General features: G+C 40.6%; 5 protein-coding genes across 5 annotated transcripts; 1 reads left to right on the top strand and 4 right to left on the bottom strand.

Annotated features, from left to right (window-relative positions):
* Positions 1–1,531: 1,531 nt before the first annotated feature.
* Positions 1,532–2,067, bottom strand: LOC134220132 (keratin, type I cytoskeletal 10-like). Its single transcript, XM_062699126.1, has one exon. The coding sequence runs from the start codon at positions 1,972–1,974 to the stop codon at positions 1,639–1,641; it is 336 nt and encodes a 111-aa protein (XP_062555110.1). The 5' UTR covers positions 1,975–2,067; the 3' UTR covers positions 1,532–1,638.
* A 4,623-nt stretch (positions 2,068–6,690) lies between these two features.
* On the bottom strand, positions 6,691–9,648 carry LOC134221485 (glycine, alanine and asparagine-rich protein-like). The gene is made up of 3 exons (XM_062700678.1): positions 9,330–9,648; positions 7,051–7,103; positions 6,691–6,908 (listed from the first exon to the last, which is right to left on the bottom strand). Exons 1-3 carry the CDS (start codon positions 9,569–9,571, stop codon positions 6,730–6,732), a joined length of 474 nt encoding a protein of 157 aa, XP_062556662.1. The 5' UTR covers positions 9,572–9,648; the 3' UTR covers positions 6,691–6,729.
* A 2,769-nt stretch (positions 9,649–12,417) lies between these two features.
* Positions 12,418–13,091, top strand: LOC134223306 (uncharacterized). Its single transcript, XM_062702455.1, has one exon. The coding sequence runs from the start codon at positions 12,487–12,489 to the stop codon at positions 12,856–12,858; it is 372 nt and encodes a 123-aa protein (XP_062558439.1). The 5' UTR covers positions 12,418–12,486; the 3' UTR covers positions 12,859–13,091.
* A 2,677-nt stretch (positions 13,092–15,768) lies between these two features.
* Positions 15,769–16,318, bottom strand: LOC134220166 (uncharacterized). The gene has a single exon (XM_062699156.1). It carries the CDS (start codon positions 16,226–16,228, stop codon positions 15,857–15,859), a length of 372 nt encoding a protein of 123 aa, XP_062555140.1. The 5' UTR covers positions 16,229–16,318; the 3' UTR covers positions 15,769–15,856.
* Positions 16,319–18,487: 2,169 nt separating this feature from the next.
* On the bottom strand, positions 18,488–21,843 carry LOC134221484 (uncharacterized). The gene is made up of 4 exons (XM_062700677.1): positions 21,564–21,843; positions 20,473–21,488; positions 19,012–20,425; positions 18,488–18,900 (listed from the first exon to the last, which is right to left on the bottom strand). The coding sequence occupies exons 1-4, from the start codon at positions 21,841–21,843 to the stop codon at positions 18,488–18,490; spliced, it is 3,123 nt and encodes a 1,040-aa protein (XP_062556661.1).
* Between the last annotated feature and the right edge of the window lie 301 nt (positions 21,844–22,144).

Below are 22,144 nucleotides of genomic sequence, written 5' to 3'. Positions count from 1 at the left end.
GTGAAAACATTCCACTAAAAAGCTCAAAATAATTTTCTTAACGAATCCTTTATTATGTTTGGCAGACGGGCCATATAAAATGAAGGGAATAACTTCATAGAAGGCATTATCTTTCCCTTTTGCTTTATACCGGGCAGATGCGTTAATTCATAGAAAGGACTACCTTCTTTTCTTTTCTTTATATCGATAAAACGTGACCATTTCAAGAAGGCATTATTTCCTCATTTTGTGTTATATCGACCGAATGCGGTCATTCAAAGAAAGCTTCACCTTTTTTGGTTGGAAACATTCTTGACATCCATTGTACTTGCCACACAAGATACATATTCATGCAATGGGGCCATAGAAAAGCTTTCAATTAATAACTGAGGAAATGCTAATAGAATACTAGTTTGAAAAGCAGGCCAATGTAGAGCCTTTGAAGAAGAAGAAGAAGATTATTTGCAGGAACGATCATGTACAGCAAATCATAGATGAACGTTTTGATCCAAATTAATCAAATTGAAGGCAATGTTTCTGCATTGAAAAAAAAAGTGATTAATTGCATACACGCAAAAAAAAGCGTTCATGAATTCGTGAACCAACGAGTTCACGGTGTATTTTTTCGTGAACAACAGTCACGGATTCGGGAATACAGTCATGTTTTCTGGAACGTTCTGGAAAACGTGACTGGTGTTCCCGAGTCCATGAATTAAATCACGGTGTGTTTTTTCTGGTTCACGAATTCGGGAACGCCTTTTTTTGCGTGTATTATTCGGCAACTCGGCCGTACGACAAAAAAACGTATAAAAAAATAGTGCATGTAACTCGATTTTCCAGCACTCATCTAATGACATGCTACTCGTGCTAATCAACTACGTGCATGAATAACTATTATGTTGCAATGGCAAATACAGCACACATTTCTTCAATATGGAGACACAACCTTAAACTGTAAAATTAACAATGGCGATAAATGGGAACTGGCATTGTTGACAGAAAATTTGATCAAGTCAGAGCTACTTAGAACAGGACTGGGCTGAACAAAACAGGAGCTTTATCTCACCTAGCAGCATTTCGAAAACTAAACACCATTCTTATTATTTGTGAAGCTCGAATTCGTCAATTGGTAAAGATAACAACCACACAGTTAACATAGTCACATGCAATTACATTATCATTCGGCAAATACAGATGGCAAATACATTTAGCCTTCTTTAAAGCTTGATGAAAAAAAAAGTTAGTTACCGGATCATGTTTACCTTTCTTGTATTTACTTTCACAAGCCGATGAGTTTCTTTACTTTGTTATTTCCCACCTTTCGAATGCTCGAAGAGCACTAGGACATTTATTTTTAGTATTTGCAATGACCTTATCAATTATTGCGTAACTTTTTGGTGAACCTATCAGTCCAATGCTGATGAGTTTTGACTGTTTTGAGAGACTTCCATCAACTCTCTCGTACATCGTGCGTCATATATTGGGGATAACAATTGTGTATTTGAACTCTTATCGTTCGCAGGGTAGTTGAAAAGTAAAACAAAAAATGGTGTTTACCCTTGTCTTGAAAATACTTTTATTGGTCCTAGCCTTTAAATTTTAACATTTCGAGATTTCTGTCGACCAGCTTTGAACATATTGTATTTAATGCAAATTCACTTATCCACCAAATCCAAACCCTTGGGCACCGGCGTTGGCTCCCGATCCAGACATACCACCTCCGAATTGGTGAGGGAATCCACCGCCCTGGCTGAAGCTCTGGGAGGCGGCATTGGCAGACGATCCACTCATTCCGCCGTATGGTCCACCCTGAGTGAAACTCTGAGCCCCGGCGTTAGAAGCCGATCCGCTCATTCCTCCAAATGGTCCACCCTGGTTAAAACTCTGGGAGCCAGCATTGGCAGCCGAACCGGACATTCCGAATCCAAACTGGGGAGCACAGCTAATGGCGGCAATGAAGCAGGCGATCAAAACGGTAACGGCGAGGACCTTCATTTTTTTTCTTTTTTTTTTTTTTGGTTGACTGATTAGAGGTAACTTGAACACTTGGCGGTTTTATTCTGTTAAAAGCCGAACTGAATCTGATGCTTCAGTTATAGTAGGAGCAATCTTTTATACTCGTGCATGCTCTTACTTCAATTTATTATCGCCAGCCGGTGATTTCTAACGGTTTAAACGGCTGTAATCAGTCTATGTTACCGGCTGTCGTAGGATCGCAATTTGGTCCCTGTGGGTTAGCCAACTGAAAGCAATGTTTTTTTTGACTTACTGTGATGAACAACATGGAAGAACCGTGAGGTCGTAACATCACTCAGACCCATTTGAAATATATTGAATTTTGTTAAGACAATGTGTAGATAGAAGTGAAATAAACGATATATGATTATTCAAATAAGTAGCGTTAGAGCAAACATTATAAAAGCTTAAAAAATGCCCAAATGTAAAAAATAGCACTGACAGGAGAATGGGTCGCATAGAAATGTGGTGGGGTAGGTCATTTTGTTACGGACTTCGGGCTGCATTCCAGGGGTAGATTTTGTAAAACGGAGGAAATAAACAATCATGGTGACTAAAATGTCACGCATATGAATAAAAAGGCGATTGCAGTCCAACAGTGATGAAGATAACATAAATAAAAGATGTTATAAACTAATTGGCCTCTACGTAATCCACGGTATCTATTGCTGAAATTTTATATTAAAAAACCCCTGATTAATTCACCTAGCGGTGTTGGGGCCTTTGTCGTACAAAAATACTAAAAAAATATGAGTGAGTAGTATTTTGGCTTTAACTTATGATCCCATAGTCCAATCTGGCCAATTTTCAATAGCAATGAGACAGGTTTTTCCGTCGAATGGAACTTTTTGCGAGAAATTTGGCCAATACTAAGTTCCAAAAAGTGTGTCTACAAAATTTTGTACACATACACACATACACACACACATACATACATACGGAGTCAGCGGCAGTCTGCTGAACTGGTTTCATTCATATCTTTCTGACCGCTATCTGACCGTAGCTATTGGGGAATGCACCTCTAAAAGTTTTCATGCACCATCCGGTATACCACAAGGGAGTCATCTAGGACCACTGATCTTTCTGATATTTTTCAACGATGAACACCCCGTTATCAAATGTTCTCGGTTGGCTTACACAGATGACCTTAAAATCTTTTTGGAAATACACACCCGGGCAGAAGCCATGAACAGAATAACAAAACATGATATGGACTTGATTGATATAAGAGATAAAAGAACAGGCAACAATATCAGTAATTTGCACCGAAATATCATTTGAATATTAAGATATGCTATGGATAAGAACAAACTAATGGCACTTGATATCGATCACTTATTACAAATAACATATCTTGATTTCCTCATGATATTTTAGTGCAAAATATTGATATTGTCGTCTGATCTTTTATCTCTTATATCAATCATGTCCACATCTCATTTTGCTATCTTATAAACATTTGATATTATTGAGCTATTTTCGTCTACTCGGGTAGTATCGCCGATTGTCAGCTCTTACAACGTCAACTAGATCGCTTCGTGGATTGGTGCTCTCTAAACCGAATGGTGATAAACCCGGCCAAGTGTTCTGTCATAACGTTTTCACGGAAAAAACAGCCCATCGTTTGCAACTACAGCCTTCTTGGTACAGAAATAGAGCGAGTGAGCCATGTGAAGGACCTCGGCGTGATCTTAGACTCGCAACTAGTATTCAAGCAACACATCTCATTCATCAACTATGGGATTCATCTTCAGAGTTGCGAAGAATTTCACCGACATATACTATTTAAAAGCTCTCTATTGCTCCCTGGTGCGCTCGACTCTAAAGTACTGTTCTGTTGTCTGGAGTCCGTCTTACAACAATGGTGCTGAGAGAATCGAATCTGTTCAACGCCGTTTCCTTCGATTCGCGCTTCATAGGCTACCTTGGCTGGATCCGTTTCGCCTACCCAGTTACGAAAGCCGATGTCAGTTCATCAATTTGGAGCTACTTCGCTCAAGGAGTGATGTCGACAAAGCCATTATGATCGCCGATCCCCTGCACGGACGAATCGACTGTGGAGCTATGTTGGAACAAATAGACCTAAACGTCCAGCCACGCATGCTCTGTAGCAGCCACATGTTAAGGCTGCCCTTTCGTCGTACAAATTATGGCATGCATGGAGCTATATGTGGCCTACAGCGTGTCTTCAACAGAGTCGCATCACTCTTCCTTTTTCACGCCACACGGAGCATGTTACGCCGAAGATTTTCGTCGTTCTTCGCAGACATAAACAGACGAAGACAATGACTATGCTTGTTTAAATGTTTTATACCTATTTTGTATTATCCCTTGACACCAAATTTTGGGGTTCACTTTTTTTCAAATACTCTACATCATTGGGGCCAAATGTAGCCTGTTGATGCAACAACAATAAAGTTAAAGAAGATAAAGATACACACAAACAGACATCGAGCTGAGTCGATTTGTATATAACACTATGGGTCTCTGAGCCTTCTATCAAAAGTTAGGTTTTGGAGTGATCGTATAGCCTTTACGTATACATAGTATACGCGAAAGGCAAAACCCAAATATATCCAATCCACCTAGCGGCGATGATGCATTTCTCGTTCGTTCAAACAGGTTTCAAATCGGTTAAGGGTAAGTGACCAAAAAGTGAGTGAGTTTTTTGCACGGGTTTTCCGCACAGACATATACACACATACACCCACACGCACACACAGACATCACCTCAATTCGTTGAACTGAGTTAATTGGTATATGACACTATGACTATGGGTCCATCATACGCCCTTTCAGTACACTTAGTGTACGAGAAAGGAAAAAAAACAAAGAATATCTTGTTGCAATATTTGCCTCTCCGCATCTCAGTATTGAAGGGACCATCGAAATAGGGAGAGATCGAGGAATCGAAGGAAAATTGAAATAAGTAATAAATTCAGAAAAGCTCGTTGATGAAAAGCGACAACAAAACAAATGTCATTTCTTACTGTTGATGTATTTGGTTTAGTAGCCTTAAAATTTGAACAAATCGGCATAAGGAGAGTGAATCCTGAATAAAATATGATCAGAACCAGGCTTGTAAAATGTCATCTGCATGTCATTTGACTAATTTGTTCATAACTTTCTTCGGAAGCCAAATTTACTTCAAAATTTTAGATGCACGCATAACGCTTGAGTAGTACTATATTTTTGTCCAAAGGTACATTGCTCTAAATATAACATCTGAGGCTAGAGAGTGAAGTCTCTCCAAAATGTCACGTGTCATTTGACATAATGTCATTTGAATGACATTTTGCCTCCCACGCCCCAGATTACATATTTACAGCAATGTCTTGTTAGACAAAGTTGTAGCCACACTTAAGCGCTATAAGTTTGCCATACTTGATAGTTGATAGCTAACTACTGAAAAAAGTTCAGGGAAAATTATGAAAAAGAATGCAAATGACATTTTACAACACTGATCAGAACACATCGAGATAAAGACATATCGAGATAAGGAGGATATCGAGATGTAGAAAGCCAAAATGTATGTAGATTGAAGGGACCGAGAAAACAATCGACAGATATAAAACATCGAGATGTAGAGAGTCGACTGTACATATCAACAGTTTCGTGCAATACAGGCGCAAATTAAAATCTGCAAGTTTTCAGAAACGACGTTTTAAATTTTTGACTCAAGAAAAGGAAACTTCTATATTTTTGTGATTATTTCGAGTTTTACGGATCTTTTTGTGTGCGAGATTTTTATGGTAGTAAATTTCAGAATTCTCTCAAAACATGCTCACTAGGGTGGTTCAAAAAATCGATTTTGCTCCACAGTGCTCATCTGATTCTTTACCACGTTCTGAGTGTCCTGTGAAAATTTGAGCTCATTTGGATTAAAAATGATTTAGCACTTATTGGAACGATTAATTTACATGCGGTTTTCACTGACTGAAAGCTGTTGAGTATTCCTTTTGGCTATAAAGGTTTTCTTTTGACCTGCGCTTGATGGGGAAGCGTCATTAACAGTATAATGGAAAAATAAACTTCCCCATACTAATTTGCATGCAAACTTGAAACGGCTTGTGCTAAATCAGTTTTAATCCAAATGAGCTCAAATTTTCAGAGGATACTCAGAACATGGTAAAGCATCAGATGAGCGCTGTGGAGCAAAACCAATTTTCAACCACCCTAATGCTCACATTTGCTATCTTAATACGTAACACACCTGCATAACGCATACAAAGTGAAATTATAGACACTTCCGAAGGAAGGGTCAAAAATGTACGCAACGACGGCAATACCCAACGAGGAATAAAGAAAACGACGGCTTGGGATAACACCCAATGGTGGTTATTATTGTTATTTATTCAAACTAGCTCGGTCCATGGTTACACGTCGCCAACCACGCAGTCTACGGAGGGTCCCAAAACAGGCCAGGGTCACAAAACAGTACCATTTATAATACTTTGGCTATGTAACTAACCATGAAATTATCGTTTGAAATAATATCATCTACAGTGAACGAATAAACGTAAACATTTAACCCTTTACAAATGATGAATGTAGCTATAAGAATTAGCATAGTGAAACTACAATCTCAATTAAAACTCGTACTTCGTATTTGGTATAGTTGATTTACATTATTACATTTATTTTCGTATTTAACATTTTTTTTTCATACAAATGACTAGAATGCAAAATATTTGAGTGAAAAACAGTACGAAAATCTCGTTCGATAAATATCGTTTATCCACCGAATCCGCCGAATCCCATGCCTTGTGCTCCAGCGTTTGCGTTCGATGCACTCATTCCACCTCCCATACCGGGAAATCCGCCACCCATTCCTTGAGAACCAGCGCCAGCATTTGCTGAAGAGGAACCCATGCCGCCACCCATTCCGGGAAATCCACCGCCCATTCCAAAGCCTTATTTTCAACTGATCCACCCGGATCGAACATCTACTCGCACGTGGAAGACATTACCAACCTGCTCGAAGATTGGATTTATTTTTAACTGATCCACCCGGATCGAACATCTACTCGCATGTGGAAGACATTGGAGACGTACCAACCTGCTCGAAGATTGGATTTACGTTCAACTGATCCACCCGGATCGAACATCTACTCGTATGTAGAAGACGTCGGAGACATACCAGCCTGCTCGAAGATTGGATTTATTTTCAACTGATCCACCCGGATCGAACATCTACTCGCATGTAGAAGACATCGGAGACGTACCAACCTGCTCGAAGATTGGATTTATTTTCAACTGATCCACCCGGATCGAACATCTACTCGCACGTGGAAGACATTACCAACCTGCTCGAAGATTGGATTTATTTTTAACTGATCCACCCGGATCGAACATCTACTCGCATGTGGAAGACATTGGAGACGTACCAACCTGCTCGAAGATTGGATTTATTTTCAACTGATCCACCCGGATCGAACATCTACTCGCATGTAGAAGACATCGGAGACGTACCAACCTGCTCGTAGATTGGATTTATTTTCAACTGATCCACCCGGATCGAACATCTACTCGCATGTATAAGACATCGAAGACGTACCAACCTGCTCGAAGATTGGATTTATTTTCAACTGATCCACCCGGATCGAACATCTACTCGCATGTAGACATCGGAGACGTACCAACCAACACAAAGATTGGATTTACTTTCAACTAATCCACTTGGGTCAAACACATACTCGCTTGTAGGAGTCATCAGAGACGTACCAACCTTCTCGTCGATTGGATTTGCTTTCAATAGATCCACCCGGATCGAACGTCTGCTTGCTTGTAGAAGACATCGGAGACGTACCAACCTGCTCGAAGATTGGATTTATTTTCAACTGATCCACCCGGATCGAACGTCTGCTCGCATGTAGAAGACATCGGAGACGTACCAACCTGCTCGTAGATTGGATTTATTTTCAACTGATCCACCCGGATCGCGTTTAGAAGACATTGCAGACGTATTGGATTGAATTTACTTTCAATAGATCCACCCGATTCAAAACCTCATAAATTCCAAGATATCTTATACAAATAATGTTTCTGTATACACTAGCGCCGTCAAGTGGCTTAATTCCAAACCAAACTAACCTCCAATATAACATTTTCGACCAACCCAACAACTTTTCTATACATGCCACCTTTCAAAATCTCACAAATTCCGAGATATCTTATACAAATGATGTTTCCGAATACACTAGCGCCGCCAAGTGGCTGAATTCCAAACCAAGCTTATCTCCAATATAACGTTTTCGACCAATCGAACAAATTGTCTATACATGCCACCTTTCAAAATCTCACAAATTCCTAGATTTCTTATACAAATGATGTTTCCGAATACACTAGCGCCGCCAAGTAGCAGAATTCCAAACCAAACTAATCTCCCATATAACGTTTATGACCAACCGAACAACTTTTCTGTACATGTCAACTTTCAAAATCTCACAAATTCCGAGATATCTTATACAAATGATGTTTCCGAATACACTAGCGCCGCCAAGTGGCTGAATTCCAAACCAAACTAATCTCCAATATAACGTTTTCGACCAATCGAACAACTTTTCTATACATGCCAACTTTCAAAATCTCACCAATTCCGAGATATCTTATGAAAATGATGTTTTTGTATACACTAGCGCCGTCCAGTGAATGTATTCACAAATTTATTTCATAAATAATGTTAAAATTTTTATTTATTTTGTTTTTATGCTAATTATTTATTTTTGTTTATGGTAATAACATTCTTCAACAGCCCTGTGCTGTTGTCATAATTCTTCAACAAACCTGCAGGCACAACGTCTGCAGCCCCGGCACCAGTTCAAGGCAATCAATTGTCTCATCACAAACATATTCCCGTTAGAAAATAAGAAGAAAAAACTTACAAGAATGATGCGGAATGATCCAACAGCAAAACCACTTTTGCCGGAGCGTCAGTCGAAAAAACAACACACAATCACTATTTCATACAAAAATACATCACAAATTGGGAGCGTAAATTCACTTAACCGACTTGGCCATTGTCGGGTTTTCTTCAATTTCAAATGGAAAACACTAATTTTACTTTTAAATAATTATGTTTGTATTTTTTTCAAATTATTCCTCTTTTCGTTCTCCCTTCACACTTTCCTTCACGACCGATATCTAGAACAATCGTCACAAAACTGCCTGCTATGTTTTCTCTTTCAACCAGCCTCGGCTCTTCTTTCTTCTCTTTTTATTTTTCTCACAAGATGCCTCTCTGAGCCCAACACGCTAGAGTATTGTCAAACATTTTGAATATATAATAAATAATACTATTGATATCGCCCAAGCTACGATGTGTTTCCTATAACTTTCTAGATGCATTAACGCCAATCACCTCAGTTTCTATACTATAACACTGTACCCTACAGGCACCAGCGTTCGCGTTTGAGGAGCTCATTCCGCCGCCCATGCCGGGAAATCCACCACCCATGCCCATCCCTTGGGATGCTGCGTTGGCTCCAGCTCCAGACGATCCAAATCCAAACTGCGGGGCACAGGCTACCGCGGCGATGATGACAGCAAAAATGGCGCAACCAATGAATGATTTCATTTTGGTTTGTGACAACGAAGTTCTGGCTTCAATTTGAAAATGTTGTAGACAGATGGTACCTGGATGAGGCTTCGATTGACTTTGGTGCTCTTGTGAGATTGAACTGCTATTTTATATTAATGAGTGTACATGATGTAGGTACTGTATGTGGTCAGGAATTCCCGTGATTGTTTGGATTGATTGTCCTGATAAGGGATGCGCGTAAAATAAAATATCTCATGCCGCCTGCACATTACATACCTAGAGTAGTGAAATCCCTGATGACAGGGAAAGTTTTATTTCTACGCGTTGTTACCTTTCATTTCTTTTCGATATGTGGCCCTTGCCACGAACCAAGTCAATTCTGGGTGAAAAATTGAAATTAAGCCCATTTTTCGTTATCAAAAAATAGCGTGTGCAACTCGTTGCAAAAAAATGATTTTTTTCAGCACGAGTGGTACGTTTATCCAACGAGGGTTGTCGAGTTGGATAAGTACTACGAGTGCTGAAAAAATCGAGGTGTTGCACGAACTACTATTATGCAACCCATTTGAGTTGCATAACAATTATGCAGGTCATTAAAGCATCCATTTCGTTGGTATGGAAAAGTAGCCGGTTTTTCAACTCAAACATGAACTGTAAAACCAGGTATTATGATCAGGAATTGCAACAATTAGATGACTACATTTTTCACAATTAGTCTAGCTGAGTGTTCGAATGCTGTTTTCTCTGATTCGCGCTATAAATGGAATAGTTCTCTGTACATGACTTAAAAAACTTCCATGGACAGGTTCAGCCAACGATTTATGTTTTATCGAGCTGTGCAATGTGGCTCGAAAACAATGGAACTATTTTTTTGCATCTGCCAGATTTTTTTCTTTACTAAATCCCAACCTCGTCCGTCCTGAAATTACGCAATCTAACCTTGAGTCGCCATGAGTATATTGGTCTGTGCCCCTTTCCCCTTACTAATTGTTGATAATAAGATGATCTCGATTGTAAATATTATAAAGAGTCTCGGCTCCGTTAAGTCTTATACACGCCTGAGTCTGTCAAATAAACGCAATATATAAACAAAATATTGCTATGTCGAATTCGAGTTAATATGACCCGAACTTCCTAAGAGTGAGTTTTTGGGTACTATGGGAAGGTTAATCTTGATATAACATCTTAAAAACATTTTAAATTCATGCAAAATAATACAAGAAAGTGAGGCTTAAATTGAATTAAAACATATATCAGGAGAGTGGTCCCAAACTTATGACCGGTTCACCATATAGTAACATGCACTGGAGTAATCATTTTGATTTTTTTAAATAAAACAAAAATTTTCCGCAGAAATTCAATCACTGCCTCTCAATGATGATTAAAATTGGGTTTAAAGTGGTTATACAACAAAGCCACAAATCGGCCATCTTGGAAACCACGTGCTTTTTCTAGTGATTTTTCAAGAGCACGAATTGAGAGAACCACAATGCCCATGGGGATGAAACATCCGTAGATCGTTTGCTTACTTATGCTAAACAATCGACTATTTCAGCATTGTATGCAAATAATTACACTAGATTTGAGCTTTTGATAATAGGAGTAAAAACCCGTGTAATGAATTTGAAACTCACCACATGGCTTGAATTTCGAAACAACGGAACAACATAAATTTAAGAAAAATGTGTATTTTAAGGTAGATAATATTTTAGTAGATAAAAAATTCAAAATTGTACACCTACGACTCAAGATCTACTCATAATCCATTCACTGAGCTAACAATACCTGAAATCGGATGTAAGACAGCAAAAATACGGACAAAAACTTTTGCCTATATTTTTCGAGGGTGAACCTAAACTTTGGCAGGGAGTGTATGTAAAATAAGTAAAACAAATGCACTATAAATCCTGGTGCACTCTGGATATTTAAAAAAAAAAATTATGAATTTGGATTGGATCTTTTTTAAAAGGAGGGGGGGTTCCATAGCCGTGCGGTAAGATGCGCGGCTACAAAGCAAGACCATGCTGAAGGTGGCTGGGTTTGATTCCCGGTTCAGTGTAGGAAACTTTCGGATGGGAATTTTTTTCGCCTTCCCTGGGCATAAATGTATCATCGTGTTAGCCTCACGATATACGAATGCAAAAATGGTAACTCGGCATATAAACCTCGCAGTTAACAACTGTGGAAGTGCCTGATGAACACTAAGCTGCAAGGCGGCAATGTCGCAGTGGGGCATGTAATGCCAATACGAAAAATAAGAAGAAAAATTATCGGTTTTTAGTAGCAACTAAAGACGAGCTAAGAATTTTCTCTTCCTATATGCCGTCAGGTTTTTTACTGAACATGATTGAGTTTCCAAAAAAGTTGCCACTATAGTACACGCATTTTCAATTATGAAGCATCGATTGCATTTTTTGATTGTGTTATTGAATATTGACCTGTGCCTATAAATGTTATGAAAAAATATGGCGTAATTTTGTTTTCAAATTGAATGGCACTTATGTTGTTTCTAAAACAAATACTTCAATTTCAAGTCCCATCAACTTGCATCTTTGTCCAATTCGGCAAATTTTAGTTCGTGAAGTCCAGAATCGTGAAGCAGCATCCGCATACGATCGATTTGTGTGGTCATTTAATGTTCTTGTTCATGCTCCTTAACATAGGAATTAAATGTGCTTTCCCTATAATAAGGTATTTTGCTTCTCTAGGTGTGCACGCATATGAGCCTTGTACTTCTGCGCCCATCGCTTATCAGCACAATCAATCCAAATATTTAAACATGGGAATCTCTTATTGCAACTAATTGCAATACATCATATGTATTCATTCAAGAGTATAAAATAGCATTTCAATCTCACTCAATCACCAGAGTCAATCAGAGTTTAATCCTGACATCATCAGTCAATTGCATTTTGAATTCGATACGCTCAGTTTGTTGTCAAAATTCAAAAATGAAATCCTTCATTGCGTGCGCCGTTTTTGTAGTCATCATTGCCACGGTAAGCAGTGCCCCACAGTTTGGATTTGGATCGTCCGGAGCTGGAGCCAACGCGGCATCCCAAGGCATGGGCATGGGAGGTGGATTTCCCGGCATGGGTGGTGGAATGAGCTCCTCGAACGCGAACGCTGGTGCCCAAGGCTTCGGAATGGGCGGTGGATTTCCCGGAATGGGTGGAGGCATGGGTTCCTCTTCGGCAAATGCTGGCGCTGGTTCTCAAGGAATCGGAATGGGTGGAGGCTTCCCCGGAATGGGAGGTGGCATGAGTGCATCGAATGCAAACGCTGGAGCACAAGGAATGGGATTTGGCGGATTTGGTGGATAAACGATAGATGTGTATAGTAAACGCGACACTCATATTAGTTTATTATTTTAAAACTTCCACTCTAGTCATCATTACCGTTGAGAAACATTTTATGTTTGGAATATATATAACATATAATAATTAACGATGCTGAATAAGATGTATTAATAGCCGATGACACATTGATCCCATGTAGTATACTGATTTCAAATTTGTAATAAATGAAACTCAACTTTCCAGATACGATTAAAGAAGTCGAATGTCTAATGGGGATTATTTATTACCATGTACGGGTATTGACCCTTCTTCTTCTTCTTCTTTTTCTTCTGTCGTGGACGTTCGAATCACTGCCGCCCCGTAGAAAATTTGACAGCTGGAATCGACCGATTTCGTCGGGAGAAATCGGCCGATTGTTGCAACCTACGCTTATGAGATTTTAACACAGGCGTGGGTCAATTAATCACCCTATTTAATATGATTCCGACGAAATAGCTTGTTTAATAGTGGAATTTCATGCACATCAATTTAAACGAATGACGAATCAACCGATTTGATCGATAAAAATCGGGACAACCGACTAAATATAGTGATTAATCGGCCAATGCCTGTGTTAAATTCCCATAAGCGACGATGCAACAATCGGCCGATTCGCACCCGATTTAGTCGGGTCAATTTTCTATGGGGCGCTTTTGATGCAGGGCCAGTTGCTGCGACTATATGCCCTGTGATTTTGGATATTGACCCAAGATTCTTAGATTTTCATACAAATGCAGGATATGTTGATATATGAACCAAAACAAAAAATCTGGGTTGCCTACACCCAACCGGCGGATGTTAGATTTTCTAACAATTATGTATAAGAAGCTACCAAAACCTATAAGAATTAAGCATATGCGAAATTGTCAGATTCTTTTACAAGTATCCGATCTGGTCAATTTTCAATAGGAAACAATGGGACAGGATTCCCCGTCGAATGCAACTTATTGCAAACAAATCGGATCAAGATAAGTGCCTTAAAGATAAGTGAGTTTTATTTTGCGCACATACATACACACACGCACACACATACACACAGACAGGGATCATCTCAATTCGTCAAGCTGAATCGATTGGTATATAACACTATGGGTCTCCGGACCTTCTATAACAAAATCGTCTTGGAAGTGAATATATAGCCCTTTCGTTACACCTTGGTGTACGAGAAAGGCAAAACTGTCCAAAAGTCAGACAATTCTAAAATTACAACCCAGGAACGGTTTATCGTTAAAGCAAAACAATCCAGTAGTGCTGTATAAATCGGCAAATCTGAACATTTAACACTAAATTGGTTGTAACTCGGAAACGAAAATCAAGTACAGATTTAAATAAATCAAATTTGATTTGGTTGTTATTCCGAAAATACTCTTATTTCAAACATTTATTTTATGTAGAGATTTGTGAAAAATATTTCATTGAAATGCTTCAAAAAGTTTCTGCACAATGATGAATTGATATTGGTAAAACGTGAAATTTATCAATAGGTCTTTAATTCGATGTCATTTAATCAGTCTAATCACAGAGACCAGACATGGGGACTCGAACAAAATTTCTTACAAATCATGTGAAAACAATCAACGCCATCGACGACGACATTGCAACTCACAATATCATTTTGACAACCCTGCATGCAAAACGACACTAGCGCACAGTTGCATTTTTTAATGACGCGGGAAGACCGCGACATTCCAAAGTTATTTCAAAACTTTTATTAATCATCACAACATAGCGAGTACAATTTCAACATCTGTTCTCTGTAGTCTCACACTGAAAACTCGTTGAAATTATGCAATTTGGTTTGTTTTGGAATTTGAATATTTGAGACAAAGTTCAATATTTGAAATAAAGTTTAGTGCCCTAATCAGGGTTTGCAGAAATCGCTTTCATTAGATAACGAACAACGATAAAAGAGAGGCAAAAACTGTTTCGGATTATTACAAGCCATGAAAAAAGTTTATCAAACTTGTATACAAGTGCAAGAAAACAAAATAGGAAAGGCGGGCCCCACCGCCTTTTCGTCCAGCTTTGTAAAACAAATTGAAATGGCTTTAGGAAATTTTATTCAGCCTTGGCAGTCTGTAAAAGCAGCAAAAACGAGTTTGCCTCTACATCCGACGGTTTCGGTTTTATATTAAACCTTTTTCAAGGAATAGAGGCTGTAAAAAAAACGAGCCTCTATTTCTTGAAAAAGGTTCATTATAAATCCGAAACCGTCGGATGTAAAGGCAAACTCGGTTTTGCTGCTTTTACATACTGACAAGGCTGAAAGAAAGTCCTAAAGATTAAGAACCTACAGTCATTAAGCAAGTACAGCAAATTGAAATGCATAAACAGAACCTGCGCCCCCGCGATCGGAGCTTTTAAAAATAAATGTATCATGGGATATAGCCCCACGAATCAGTGATTCATCATGACAGCTTGCGAAAAAAAACTCTTTCGCAATTTGATAGGGTTAATGCAGGTATTTTCGTCTTTTCGTCATAGTCTCGAAAACCAATAGAAGAGAAACTTTTTTGACAAACTCATCCGTATCAAATCGTAAGCTCAGGAGATACGTTTTGTTATAGTGGAGTTCTAGCTAAAGGACGTTCCTTTCGATGGTTTTAGCCCCTATGACGATGGACGGAAATACCTGCCGTGTCCCTACATATCGTTATTATCTTTTGGATTCAATCAAACAGTTTTTTTAAACCATTTTATCTATAAATTTATTTAAATTCATGTGCTAAGCAGGCCTTAGGGGCTCAAGAAATGAATCAGAACGGTATGCATAATTCTTCGTTTCTAAACCCTCTTTTTTCATGGTTTGCTCATAATGCATAATATTTTGCATAAAGGATATTGTCATCTTTCATTGGAACAAATAATTACTTAAGATTTTTTTTTAAATATATATTAATACTTTTCCGTACGATTCATGTAAATTATTTGACACATAAATATGAACATCAATGCGTATCGCTTTCACCGTAATCCCGATAGTTTATCCACCAAATCCGCCGAATCCCATTCCTTGTGCTCCAGCGTTTGCATTCGATGCACTCATGCCGCCTCCCATTCCGGGAAAGCCTCCGCCCATTCCGACTCCTTGAGAACCAGCGCCTGCATTTGCCGAAGAGGAACCCATGCCTCCACCCATTCCGGGAAATCCACCGCCCATTCCGAAGCCTTGGGCACCAGCGTTCGCGTTCGAGGAGCTCATTCCACCACCCATGCCGGGAAATCCACCACCCATGCCCATTCCTTGGGATGCCGCGTTGGCTCCAGCTCCGGACGATCCAAATCCAAATTGTGGTGCGCAGCTCACGGCGGCAATGATGGCGGCGAGAAAGGCAAAACTAACGTACAGCTTCATTTTTTTGAACGATTACAATTATGAAATAATTTCTGATGGTAATTGTAGGTGTAGACTGTATAAAACTTCGATTGAGTCTGATGCTCTCGTAGAAATGAAAAACGATTTTATACTCGAATATTGCAGCTTCACTAGGGGTTTACCTCCATTGAGTTTTTATTCAGGTGAGGATTTCCAGCCTTGATGTTTATATTTTCGTGCGAATCTGTTATCAGTTATGTCGACGACACATATAGTAAACGAATATTGAAATTCCAGATTGATGGGGAAACGAATCATAAACAACTTGCAATATAACAACATATACTGATAATTCGCGCTATCCTCATACTAATCTGTAAGAAATCACATCAGTAAATAATAAACACACACAGTTGAGTAATTCACAAAATTCGAAGGTGGTGCCCGTAGCTCCAGACTAAGACTTGGGGTTAATCTATAAATATTAGTTTCGTTTAGTTTTTTTTAATATGTATTGTTGCTACTCCGTGATTGACAAGAATTAGTGGAATAACACAATATATCAACTGAATGAATGACTGGAATTGGTCAATCATTCATAGTGTGCCAGTTAGTTTGGACACTAAGAGTAGTGATTCAGTTTCAAGGCAAATGTTCTAACATTCTAACATTAGGTATTCGAGTTTGAATCTGGGGCAAAAAAAGAACTGGTTCCTGTTGGATTATATCCAACGGGGGGAATATTTCCGTAATTATGATTCTCCGACGCGGAAATGACAAACACTTGATCCGTTGTTTGAGGGAGAATATAATTTTCCTATCGGGAATATATAATAATAACATTATAAATTCATAATTCTTAAACTTCTTAGTTTCATAATTCTTAAACAATTTTGTAACTATATGTACATAATTTGCAATGCTCCGCGAGATGGGTTTGGTGAACCCCTGAAGCCATGTACGCATATTGCTTCTATTAGTTTTTAATAGTGAAATCGAACATTTAATCTACTCACGTTTAGTTCCCGTTTGTGTTGTGTTCGTATCAGTAGAGCGCTAAATAGTGGTAGTCCGTATTTTGCTAATAGTTCAAGAGAGACGTGGCGAGATTGAGGTTACTAAAAAACGAGCATCTATTTTTTGAAAAAGGTTTAATATTAACCTAAACCGTTGGATGTAAAGCCAAACTCGTTCTTGCTGCTTTTACATACTGACAAGGCTGAAAGAAAGTCATAAAGATTAAGAACCTACAGTCATTAAGCAAGTACAGCAAATTGAAATGCATAAACAGAACCTGCGCCCCCCGATCGGAGCTTTTAAAAATAAATGTATCATGGGATATAGCCCCACGAATCAGTGATTTATCATGACAGCTTGCGAAAAAAAGTCTTTCGCAATTTGATAGGGTTAATGCAGGCATTTTCGTCTTTTCGTCATAGTCTCGAAAACCAATAGAAGAGAAACTTTTTTGACAAACTCATCCGTATCAAATCGTAAGCTCAGGAGATACGTTTTGTTATAGTGGAGTTCTAGCTAAAGGACGTAATTATGATTCTCCGACGCGGAAATGACAAACAATTGATCCGTTGTTTGAGGGAGAATATAATTTTCCTATCGGGAATATATAATAATAACATTATAAATTCATAATTCTTAAACTTCTTAGTTTCATAATTCTTAAACAATTTTGTAACTATATGTACATAATTTGCAATGCTCCGCGAGATGGGTTTGGTGAACCCCTGAAGCCATGTACGCATATTGCTTCTATTAGTTTTTAATAGTGAAATCGAACATTTAATCTACTCACGTTTAGTTCCCGTTTGTGTTGTGTTCGTATCAGTAGAGCACTACATAGTGGTAGTCCGTATTTTGCTAATAGTTCAAGAGAGACGTGGCGAGATTGAGGTTACTTAGTATATAAGGATAGTTTTTTACACCAAATATTATAGTTTTATGTAAATATTCTCACCAATCCAGCATGTAAATAGTAGGCACTAATTTAATATTCTAGTTCACTAGACTTAAGTTCAATTTTAGATAATTTTACACAATTTTTAAGGCTTTTTAGGATATAATTAATACTGCGTTTTCGTTCGTCAGCTATATCAAAGATTTTCCCTGTTTTGTTTCCCTGTTTTGTCCACTCACCCGGTGACAGGCCGAAGGCTTGTCATCCGTTCCGTCATGGCCGCGTCTTGCTTGCAGGAGCAATATAGGAACCACAGTCATAGGTGTGCGCGCTGGCCTAATGGGGTAGGCCAACAGTCCCCCAGGGTACGACGACTTCCGGTTGGCTTACTGCTCCACGCGTTGAACGTCTAGGACCGCCAGCTTCACAACGGGGCGCTCGTATACTCCGACGGATGTCTGCACTGTGGCTGATCGCGTTTGCCCGTCTCGGCTAGTAGTCGTAGCGATGACTCTACCTTTTGGCCAACAGTTGCGCGGTAACTTCGAGTCAACAATCACTACAATATCTCCGGTCTCGATGGGTTTGACAGACTGGAACCACTTAGACCGGCGGGTAATCTCCGGAAGATAGTCTGTTCGCCAGCGTTTCCAGTAGCAGTTCGCCAGAATTTGCGAAGTACACATGTTCTGCCTGAGGGCGATGCCGGTGTCGTCGATGCTGATTAAAGGTTTCGAGCCATTGGATGAGCCAACCAGAAAATGATTTGGAGTTAGCGCTGGACCAGAATCGTCATCTACTGGAACGTGTGTTAAGGGCCGAGAGTTGACGACGCTCTCGATCTCAATCAGTAGATTTCATAACACTTCATCCGAGAGGGTTTTGGTGGTGCAAACAGCCATCAGATTACCTTTGATGGTTCGTATGAGCCGCTCCCAACTACCGCCCATGTGTGGTGCCAACGGTGGGTTAAATACCCACTCGGTCTCTGTGGTCGTGAACTCCCTCATCATGGCATCATGATTGATAATTGTCAATAGCTTCTTCAACTCTACATTGGCGCCGACGAAGTTGGTGCCACGGTCGCTGTAGATCTTCCGGGGTTGACCACGACGAGCGATGAAGTTACGGATAGCCATTATACAAGAATCGGTGCTAAGGGAATTGACAAGCTCGATATGTACTGCACGAACGGTCAAGCACGTTGCAAACATTCCCCAGCGCTTCTCACGCCTTCTTCCTACAGCAACTTCAATGGGCCCAAAGTAGTCGATGCCCACGTGAGTAAACGGTAGACAAAACGCTGCTAGGCGACCGGGTGGTAGGTTAGCCATAATCGGAGTGTTTGGTACTGAATGATCATTCTTGCACCGTTGACAATCACGGCGAACTTGACTGTAGCATGAACGTAAGCGCGAGATTTGATACTTTTGGCGTATTTCGTTTATCACTGTCTCGTGATTTTGGTGATGGTATCGGTTGTGGTAGTGGTGAATTATTAGTGTGGTAATGTGGTGATATCTTGGAAGGATGATGGGATTCTTCGCGTCGTCGGTGGCATACTGGCACGCTGCGATACGGGTCTTCATACGCATTATGCCACGGGCGTCGATCCATGGAAGTAGCTTGTACAGCGAACTGGATTTGGGAAGAGGCTTCGTAGTTTCCTCCGGATGTTGAGCTGCGTTTCGTAGAGTACATAGTTCTTCCGGGAAGCCTTCCTGCTGCGCTATACGGATTAGATGCGCTTCGACTGTACGGAGTTCGGCTGCGTTCAGAGGTCCTACTTCGATAGGCTTCTGTTCCGTCTTCAGGCGACAATTCTTTATGAACCGTTGCACCAGCGCCAAAACGCGTTGCAGTCTCTTCCAGCTTGAAAAGTTTTGTACACGAATGACTGGTTCTGGAGGAGTGTAGTTAACTTGCAGATTTTGCAGCAGTTCGGTGTCTGTTGGTTTGCCGCGGGTAGAAGATTGCGGCCAAGCTTCCTCATTTTCTTTGAGAAAGCTAGGACCTCGGAACCATCTGTTTCCTGCGGACAGATCGGAACTTTCTTTCCATTTGGTACCGTCGTCGGCTACGTTCAGCTTGCTAGGTACATATCGCCATTCGTGAGCTTCGGTGGATTCGAGAATCTCGGTGACGTGGAATCCAACGAACTGGCTGTGGCGTCGGTGATCGGAGTTTATCCAGCATAGGACATCTCGGGAGTCTGACCAGTAGAACTTCTTCACATTGCGGATCGACAGCGTATCACACACGGTTTTAGAAAGTCGTGTTTCAATTATCGCCGCTTGTAATTCCAGTCGAGGGATCGATGTCAACTTTAGCGGAGATACTCTTTTGCTGCGACTATTGAACAATGGATCACTTCGTTCTTCCTGAACCGTAGATAGCACACGGCGGCCATTCCATTCTTGCCAGCATCTACGAACGAATGGAGCTGCACTTCGTCGACTTGGTTGATGGAGTAGTCAGGCCAGAAGCATCTAGGTATTTGGAGTTTTTCAACCTGCGGCAAGGCGCTCAGCCAAATCTTCCACTTATCGTACTCCTCGTCCCCGATTTCTTCGTCCCAGGTGACACTAGATCGCCAGATGTTCTGTAGCAAGAACTTCAAATCGGCAAGGAAGTGAGCGATGAGCCCGAGCGGGTCGAATATGGTCATGAGAACACGCAGTACTTCCCGCTTCGTGGGATGACGGTTGCCCTTGAGTAGTTCGGCCTCGTAGCGATTCCATCCGATTTTGTAGGTGAAAGCATCAGCTGCCGTATTCCACCACATGCCTAAGACCTTCTCGGTGGCCAATTCCGTTGTCAGGTCCAGACTCTTCTCCTCATCCACGTTCTCTTCTTGCAGCGCCTCTACGACATTCCTTGAATTGCTGATCCAGTTGCGGATTTCGAAGCACCCTTGTGCATGTACGTGGCGAACGTCTTTGGCTACCTGAATAGCTTCTTCCTCCGTGGCTACGCTAAGCAGCATGTCATCGACATAATGCGAGTCAGTGATCGCTTCACACGCCGCTGGATATTTACTCTTGAACCGCTCCGCGTTGATATTTTTTGCGAATTGTGCACTGCTAGGAGAGCAGCACGCCCCGAACGTCATCACGGTCATGGCATAAACCTCAAGCTCTCTATTCTTGCCCGTCCAGTAGAAGCACTGGTATTGCTGGTCCTCTTGGGGGATTTTCACCTGGTGGAACATCTCGCGAATATCTCCAGTCACCGCCACCGGATGTAGTCGGAATCGTAGCAGAATATTCAGCAGCGAACGTAGCAAATCGGGCCCTTTCAAGAGAACTGAATTCAGGGAAATCCCATGGGCCTTTGCAGCTGCATCCCATACTATTCGGACTTTCCCGGACTTATTCGGGTTGGTTACTGGGAAGACAGGCAGGAATCAATGGTTGGTAGATTGATGCTGAATTTCTTCTTTGGACAGTTTTCGAATGTAACTTTTTTCGGTGTAATCGACTATCTTCTGATGCAATACTTCCGCGAGCTGAGGATCATTCTCCATGCGTTTCTCCAGGCATCGGTGACGGCGCAGGGCCATTGTTCGGCTATCGGGCAGATGGACGTTGTCATAGCGCCACAGTAAACCGGTCTCGTAGCGGTCACCTGAGAAGTGTGTGAGAGATTTCAGCAGTGTCTCTGCTCGCCCATCTTCAGCTGATAAAAGTGGCTTTGTCGGACTTATGACTCCCAAGCTGTCAATCGAAAAGAAGTCTTTCATCGCTTGATGCAGTTCATCGTCGGACAGACATGGAAACTGTAGTGGAACATGCTCGGCGCGTTTCCGGATCTCAGATTGCCACAAACGGTCCAGCCAAGGCGTGTTTTGGTGGCAATTGGTTCTCCGAATTTTCCCTCTCGACTCTTGAGAGTTAAACCGAGTTGCGCATGCTTCGTTCCTATCAGGATGCGAGGACGTGCATCGTGGTACGAGGAGATAGGCAATCCTTCCAAGTAACGGTACTTTTTCTTCAGTTAAGTGAAATCTAAGGTTTGCCGCGGCAGCAGCAACTCCCTGACAG

Source organism: Armigeres subalbatus, chromosome 3 (assembly GCF_024139115.2).
Source record: "Armigeres subalbatus isolate Guangzhou_Male chromosome 3, GZ_Asu_2, whole genome shotgun sequence".
NCBI lineage: Eukaryota > Metazoa > Arthropoda > Insecta > Diptera > Culicidae > Armigeres > Armigeres subalbatus.
The sequence above is the reverse complement of the archived record's forward strand: the minus strand, read 5'-3'. Positions and strand labels throughout refer to the sequence as shown.